General features: G+C 55.2%; 1 protein-coding gene across 1 annotated transcript in view; it reads right to left on the bottom strand.

The window, feature by feature from the left end:
• The window catches only part of LOC148138289 (persulfide dioxygenase ETHE1, mitochondrial-like), a 14,290-nt gene extending 4,654 nt beyond the window's left edge, over nt 1–9,636 (bottom strand). Inside the window, exons 1-3 of the mRNA XM_087981611.1 lie at nt 9,523–9,636; nt 5,997–6,141; nt 5,640–5,788 (exon numbers count right to left, since the gene is read on the bottom strand). Of these exons, the coding sequence (XP_087837737.1) occupies nt 5,640–5,788; nt 5,997–6,141; nt 9,523–9,615 (387 nt within the window). The 5' untranslated portion in view covers nt 9,616–9,636. The remainder of the gene's footprint in view (nt 1–5,639; nt 5,789–5,996; nt 6,142–9,522) is intronic.
• Nucleotides 9,637–9,863: the final 227 nt, after the last annotated feature.

Raw genomic sequence — 9,863 nt, 5'->3', positions numbered from 1 at the left:
TGAACACACACACACACACACACACACACAGGGATTACACCCTGAACACACACACACACAGGGATTACACCCTGAACACACACACACACACACACACACACACACACACACAGAGATTACACCCTGACCACCTGAACACACACACAGAGATTACACTCTGACCACCTGAACACACACACAGGGATTACACCCTGACCACCTGAACACACACACACGGATTACACCCTGACACCCTGAACACACACACACACAGGGATTACACCCTGAACACACACACACACACAGGGATTACACCCTGAACACACACACACACACAGGGATTACACCCTGAACACACACACACACACAGGGATTACACCCTGAACACACACACACACACACACAGGGATTACACCCTGAACACACACACACACACACACACAGGGATTACACCCTGAACACACACACACACACACACACACACAGGGATTACACCCTGAACACACACACACACAGGGATTACACCCTGAACACACACACACACACACACACACACACACACACACAGAGATTACACCCTGACCACCTGAACACACACACAGAGATTACACTCTGACCACCTGAACACACACACAGGGATTACACCCTGACCACCTGAACACACACACACGGATTACACCCTGACACCCTGAACACACACACACACAGGGATTACACCCTGAACACACACACACACACAGGGATTACACCCTGAACACACACACACACACAGGGATTACACCCTGAACACACACACACACACAGGGATTACACCCTGAACACACACACACACACAGGGATTACACCCTGAACACACACACACACACAGGGATTACACCCTGAACACACACACACACACAGGGATTACACCCTGAACACACACACACACACAGGGATTACACCCTGAACACACACACACACACAGGGATTACACCCTGAACACACACACACACACACAGGGATTACACCATGAACACACACACACAGGGATTACACCATGAACACACACACACACACACACAGGGATTACACCCTGAACACACACACACACACACACACAGGGATTACACCCTGAACACACACACACACACACACAGGGATTACACCCTGAACACACACACACACACACAGGGATTACACCCTGAACACACACACACACAGGGATTACACCCTGAACACACACACATACACACACAGGGATTACACCCTGAACACACACACACACACACAGGGATTACACCCTGAACACACACACACACACAGGGATTACACCCTGACCACCTGAACACACACACACAGGGATTACACCCTGACCACCTCAACACACACACACACACACACACACACAGGGATTACACCCTGACCACCTGAACACACACACACAGGGATTACACCCTGAACACACACACACACACACACACACACAGGGATTACACCCTGAACACACACACATACACACACAGGGATTACACCCTGAACACACACACACACACAGGGATTACACCCTGAACACACACACACACACAGGGATTACACCCTGAACACACACACACACAGGGATTACACCCTGAACACACACACACACACACACACACACACAGGGATTACACCCTGAACACACACACACAGGGATTACACCCTGAACACACACACACACACACACAGGGATTACACCCTGAACACACACACACACACACACGGATTACACCCTGAACACACACACATACACACACAGGGATTACACCCTGAACACACACACACACACACAGGGATTACACCCTGCACACACACACACACAGGGATTACACCCTGAACACACACACACACAGGGATTACACCCTGACCACCTGAACACACACAGGGATTACACCCTGACCACCTGAACACACACACACAGGGATTACACCCTGACCACCTCAACACACACACACACACACAGGGATTACACCCTGACCACCTGAACACACACACACAGGGATTACACCCTGAACACACACACACACACACACACACAGGGATTACACCCTGAACACACACACATACACACACACACAGGGATTACACCCTGAACACACACACACACACACACACACAGGGATTACACCCTGAACACACACACACACACACACACAGGGATTACACCCTGAACACACACACACACAGGGATTACACCCTGAACACACACACACACACAGGGATTACACCCTGAACACACACACACAGGGATTACACCCTGACCACCTGAACACACAAAGGGATTACACCCTGACCACCTGAACACACACAGGGATTACACCCTGACCACCTGAACACACACAGGGATTACACCCTGACCACCTGAACACACACACACAGGGATTACACCCTGACCACCTGAACACACACACACACACACAGGGATTACACCCTGACCACCTGAACACACACACACACACACAGGGATTACACCCTGACCACCTGAACACACACACACACACACAGGGATTACACCCTGACCACCTGAACACACACACACACACACAGGGATTACACCCTGACCACCTGAACACACACACACACACACAGGGATTACACCCTGACCACCTGAACACACACACACACACACAGGGATTACACCCTGACCACCTGAACACACACACACACACACAGGGATTACACCCTGACCACCTGAACACACACACACACACACAGGGATTACACCCTGACCACCTGAACACACACACACACACACAGGGATTACACCCTGACCACCTGAACACACACACACACACACACAGGGATTACACCCTGACCACCTGAACACACACACACACACACACACACACTCACAGGGATTACACCCTGACCACCTGAACACACACACACAGGGATTACACCCTGACCACCTGAACACACACACACACAGGGATTACACCCTGACCACCTGAACACACACACACAGGGATTACACCCTGACCACCTGAACACACACACACACACACACAGGGAGGGATTACTCCCTGACCACGTGAACACACACACACACAGGGATTACACCCTGAACACACACACACACACACACACAGGGATTACACCCTGAACACACACACACACACAGGGATTACACCCTGAACACACACACACACACACAGGGATTACACCCTGAACACACACACACAGGGATTACACCCTGACCACCTGAACACACACAGGGATTACACCCTGACCACCTGAACACACACAGGGATTACACCCTGACCACCTGAACACACACAGGGATTACACCCTGACCACCTGAACACACACACACACACACGGATTACACCCTGACCACCTGAACACACACACACACACACAGGGATTACACCCTGACCACCTGAACACACACACACACACACAGGGATTACACCCTGACCACCTGAACACACACACACACACACAGGGATTACACCCTGACCACCTGAACACACACACACACACACAGGGATTACACCCTGACCACCTGAACACACACACACACACACAGGGATTACACCCTGACCACCTGAACACACACACACAGGGATTACACCCTGACCACCTGAACACACACACACACACACAGGGATTACACCCTGACCACCTGAACACACACACACACACACAGGGATTACACCCTGACCACCTGAACACACACACACACACACACAGGGATTACACCCTGACCACCTGAACACACACACACACACACACAGGGATTACACCCTGACCACCTGAACACACACACACAGGGATTACACCCTGACCACCTGAACACACACACACACAGGGATTACACCCTGACCACCTGAACACACACACACAGGGATTACACCCTGACCACCTGAACACACACACACACACACACACACAGGGAGGGATTACACCCTGACCACCTGAACACACACACACACAGGGATTACACCCTGACCACCCGAACACACACACACAGGGATTACACCCTGACCACCCGAACACACACACACACAGGGATTACACCCTGACCACCCGAACACACACACACACAGGGATTACACCCTGACCACCTGAACACACACACACACACACACACACACACACACACAGAGGGATTACACCCTGACCACCTGAACACACACACACACACACACACAGGGATTACACCCTGACCACCCGAACACACACACACACACAGGGATTACACCCTGAACACACACACACACAGGGATTACACCCTGATCACCTGAACACACACACACACAGGGATTACACCCTGACCACCTGAACACACACACACACAGGGATTACACCCTGACCACCTGAACAAACACACACACAGGGATTACACCCTGACCACCTGAACACACACATACAGGGATTACACCCTGACCACCCGAACACACACACACACACACACAGGGATTACACCCTGACCACCTGAACACACACACACACACAGGGATTACACCCTGACCACCCGAACACACACACACACAGGGATTACACCCTGAACACACACACACACAGGGATTACACCCTGATCACCTGAACACACACACACACAGGGATTACACCCTGACCACCTGAACACACACACACACACACACACACAGGGATTACACCCTGATCACCTGAACACACACACACAGGGATTACACCCTGACCACCTGAACACACACACACACACACAGGGATTACACCCTGACCACCTGAACACACACACACACACACAGGGATTACACCCTGACCACCTGAACACACACACACACACAGGGATTACACCCTGACCACCTGAACACACACACACACACACACAGGGATTACACCCTGATCACCTGAACACACACACACAGGGATTACACCCTGACCACCTGAACACACACACACACACACACACAGGGATTACACCCTGACCACCTACACACACACACACACACACACAGGGATTACACCCTGACCACCTGAACACACACACACACAGGGATTACACCCTGACCACCTACACACACACACACACACACACACACAGGGATTACACCCTGACCACCTACACACACACACACACACACACAGGGATTACACCCTGACCACCTGAACACACACACACACACACACAGGGATTACACCCTGACCACCTACACACACACACACACACACACACAGGGATTACACCCTGACCACCTACACACACACACACACACACACACACAGGGATTACACCCTGACCACCTGAACACACACACACACACACAGGGATTACACCCTGACCACCTGAACACACACACACACACACAGGGATTACACCCTGACCACCTGAACACACACACACACACACACACACAGGGATTACACCCTGACCACCTGAACACACACACACACAGGGATTACACCCTGACCACCTGAACACACACACACACACACAGGGATTACACCCTGACCACCTACACACACACACACACACACACACAGAGGGAAGGGGTGGGAGAGGGGGGAAGAGCGAGAGAGAGACAGAGACATGGGGGAGAAGGAGAGACAGAGAGGTGGGAGGACAGAGATGGAGACTTGGTGGTGGAGGGGGGAGGGGGGAGAGAGAGAGAGAGAGAGCGAGCGAGACAGAGATTTGGACGGTGCCGTGTGTTACTCACGAATCTGCCGAAGGTGAGGGTGTCACTGTGACAGACGTGTTTGTCTGCTGCTGCCCCACTGCTCTCCGCGATCACCGACCGACAGCCCCCGATCTTACTCTTGATCTGCCCGGTGCCCGTCACATGGTCGGCATGCACGTGGGTATTGGCTGCAACAGACAGGGCAAAGGTCACACAGACGTCCGGGCCAGGGGGCTACGCCAGGTCACAGGCTCCCACGAGCTATTCGACTCGGGGGGGCCTCGCCGGCCGGTCGCTCTCTTGGTGACTGCGCGTTTGGCACTAACTCTTGAGGTGCCTGTGTGTGTTTGGAGGGGAGGGGGGGGGTGTGGGAGAGGGGCAGAGGGACGATCTTACCCGCGTACAGCAGCTTGAGGTCCAGCTCCCGGATCAGAGCCACGTCGCGGTCAGCTGTCTCCCACACAGGGTCAATGATAACAGCCTCCCGGGTCTCCGCGTCTGCTAACAGGTATGTGTAGGTACAGCTCACCTTCTCAAACAGCTACACCAGGAGGGGGAACCGGCAGAGGGAGGGTGGGAGAGAGAGAGAGACACACACAGAGAGAGAGGTTAATGAGAGCCCTCCCACTCTGTCTCTTCCAATTCCTCAGATACCCTTCCCCCCCAACTCCTGATTCACCCAAGACTGTAATTTTCCCAATTCCACACAAATCCACACCCCCCCCCCCCCGACACACTTCAATTCCACATCACCCACACTCCCATTTGCCACAATTAACCTCTCCCCCTTCCAATTTACTGAGGCGCTCCCTCAGCGCTGACCCTCCGACAGTGCGGCGCTCCCTCAGCGCTGACCCTCCGACAGTGCGGCGCTCCCTCAGCGCTGACCCTCCGACAGTGCGGCGCTCCCTCAGCGCTGACCCTCCGACAGTGCGGCGCTCCCTCAGCGCTGACCCTCCGACAGTGCGGCGCTCCCTCAGCGCTGACCCTCCGACAGTGCGGCGCTCCCTCAGCGCTGACCCTCCGACAGTGCGGCGCTCCCTCAGCGCTGACCCTCCGACAGTGCGGCGCTCCCTCAGCGCTGACCCTCCGACAGTGCGGCGCTCCCTCAGCGCTGACCCTCCGACAGTGCGGCGCTCCCTCAGCGCTGACCCTCCGACAGTGCGGCGCTCCCTCAGCGCTGACCCTCCGACAGTGCGGCGCTCCCTCAGCGCTGACCCTCCGACAGTGCGGCGCTCCCTCAGCGCTGACCCTCCGACAGTGCGGCGCTCCCTCAGCGCTGACCCTCCGACAGTGCGGCGCTCCCTCAGCGCTGACCCTCCGACAGTGCGGCGCTCCCTCAGCGCTGACCCTCCGACAGTGCGGCGCTCCCTCAGCGCTGACCCTCCGACAGTGCGGCGCTCCCTCAGCGCTGACCCTCCGACAGTGCGGCGCTCCCTCAGCGCTGACCCTCCGACAGTGCGGCGCTCCCTCAGCGCTGACCCTCCGACAGTGCGGCGCTCCCTCAGCGCTGACCCTCCGACAGTGCGGCGCTCCCTCAGCGCTGACCCTCCGACAGTGCGGCGCTCCCTCAGCGCTGACCCTCCGACAGTGCGGCGCTCCCTCAGCGCTGACCCTCCGACAGTGCGGCGCTCCCTCAGCGCTGACCCTCCGACAGTGCGGCGCTCCCTCAGCGCTGACCCTCCGACAGTGCGGCGCTCCCTCAGCGCTGACCCTCCGACAGTGCGGCGCTCCCTCAGCGCTGACCCTCCGACAGTGCGGCGCTCCCTCAGCGCTGACCCTCCGACAGTGCGGCGCTCCCTCAGCGCTGACCCTCCGACAGTGCGGCGCTCCCTCAGCGCTGACCCTCCGACAGTGCGGCGCTCCCTCAGCGCTGACCCTCCGACAGTGCGGCGCTCCCTCAGCGCTGACCCTCCGACAGTGAGGCGCTCCATCAGTACTGACCCTCCGACAGTGAGGCGCTCCCTCAGTACTGACCCTCCGACAGTGCGGCGCTCCCTCAGTACTGACCCTCCGACAGTGCGGCGCTCCCTCAGTAATGACCCTCCGACAGTGCGGCGCTCCCTCAGCACTGTCCCTCCGACAGTGCGGCGCTCCCTCAGTACTGACCCTCCGACAGTGCGGCACTCCCTCAGCACTGACCCTCCGACAGTGCGGCACTCCCTCAGCACTGACCCTCCGACAGTGAGGCACTCCCTCAGCACTGACCCTCCGACAGTGCTGCGCTCGCTCAGTACTGACCCTCCGACAGTGCGGCACTCCCTCAGTACTGACCCTCCGACAGTGCGGCACTCCCTCAGTACTGACCCACCGACAGTGCGGCACTCCCTCAGTACTGACCCTCCGACAGTGATTCCTTAGAAAAGTATAAAGGCAGTAGGAATATTCTTGAGAGAAAAATTAGGAGGGAAAAAAGGGGACATGATGTCATTGGTGGGCAAGTTGTTGGAGGGAATCCTGAGGGACAGGATATACATGTATTTGGAAAGGCAAGGACTGATTCGGGATAGTCAACATGGCTTTGTGCGTGGGAAATCATGTCTCACAAACTTGATTGAGTTTTTTGAAGAAGTAACAAAGAGGATTGATGAGGGCAGAGCAGTAGATGTGATCTATATGGACTTCAGTAAGGCGTTTGACTAGGTTCCCCCATGGGAGACTGATTAGCAAGGTTAGATCTCATGGAATACAGGGAGAACTAGCTATTTGGATACAGAACTGGCTCAAAGGTAGAAGACAGAGGGTGGTGGTGGAGGGTTGTTTTTCAGACTGGAGGCCTGTGACCAGTGGAGTGCCACAAGGATCGGTGCTGGGTCCACTATTTTTCATCATTTATATAAATGATTTGGATGCGAGTATAAGAGGTACAGTTAGTAAGTTTGCAGATGACACCAAAATTGGAGGTGTAGTGGACAGCGAAGAGGGTTACCTCAGATTACAACAGGATCTGGACCAGATGGGCCAATGCGCTGAGAAGTGGCAGATGGAGTTGAAATCAGATAAATGCGAGGTGCTGCATTTTGGGAAAGCAAATTTTAGCAGGACTGAAACACGTAATGGTAAGGTCCTAGGGAGTGTTGCTGAACAAAGAGACCTTGGAGTGCAGGTTCATAGCTCCTTGAAAGTGGAGTCGCAGGTAGATAGGATAGTGAAGGCGGCGTTTGGTATGCTTTCCTTTATTGGTCAGAGTATTGAGTACAGGAGTTGGGAGGTCATGTTGCGGCTGTACAGGACATTGGTTAGGCCACTGTTGGAATATTGCGTGCAATTCTGGTCTCCTTCCTACCGGAAAGATGTTGTGAAACTTGAAAGGGTTGAGAAAAGATTTACAAGGATGTTGCCAGGGTTGGAGGGTCTGAGCCACAGGGAGAGGCTGAACAGGCTGGGGCTGTTTTCCCTGGAGCGTCAGAGGCTGAGGGGTGACCTTATAGAGGTTTATAAAATTATGAGGGGCATGGATAGGGTAAGTAGACAAGTCTTTTCCCTGGGGTGGGGGAGTCCAGAACTAGAGAGGCATAGGTTTAGGGTGAGGGGGGAAAGATATAAAAGAGACCTAAGGGGCAACGTTTTCCCATAGAGGGTGGTACGTGTATGGAATGAGCTGCCAGAGGATGTGGTGGAGGCTGGTACAATTACAGCATTTAAGAGGCATTTGGATGGGTATATGGATAGGAAGGGTTTGGAGGGATATGGGCCGGGTGCTGGCAGGTGGGACGTGATTGGGTTGGGATATCTGGGGTCAGCATGGATGGGTTGGACCGAAGGGTCGGTTTCCGTGCTGTACATCTCTATGACTCTCAAGTTTTACCCCAAATCCCCTCCCAGATTACCTCCAATTTACCCCAACTCCCTTCCAAATTTACCCTCAATTGTACCCAAATTCCTCCCCCATTCAGTCACAGTTGCTGTCCCCCCCCAGTACCTGTCTGAACAGGAGCCCTGGGGGGAAGCCCATTGCCCCACTCATGCTCCTCTGAGCTGCCCTCAGCACAGCCAGTCCTCCCATCCTGGCCATTTCCGCTCCTCCAGCCCTGGCCGTGCCGTCCCGTCAGCCCCCGCGCCCCACACACACCCACCCACACACACACAGCCGCGAGTCCTCCCACCGCCCAGAACCGTCCCGTCAGCCCCCGCGCCCCACCCACACACAGCCGCGAGTCCTCCCACCGCCCAGCGCCGTCCCGTCAGCCCCCGCGCCCCACACACACCCACCCACACACAGCCGCGAGTCCTCCCAGCGCCGTCCCGTCAGCCCCCGCGCCC

The sequence above is a fragment of the Chiloscyllium plagiosum genome, unplaced genomic scaffold, assembly GCF_037043375.1.
Source record: "Chiloscyllium plagiosum isolate Xiang-an unplaced genomic scaffold, Cpla_swu_hap1 HiC_scaffold_40, whole genome shotgun sequence".
In the NCBI taxonomy this organism is placed as follows: domain Eukaryota; kingdom Metazoa; phylum Chordata; class Chondrichthyes; order Orectolobiformes; family Hemiscylliidae; genus Chiloscyllium; species Chiloscyllium plagiosum.
This window is presented reverse-complemented; position numbering and strand designations above follow the sequence as displayed.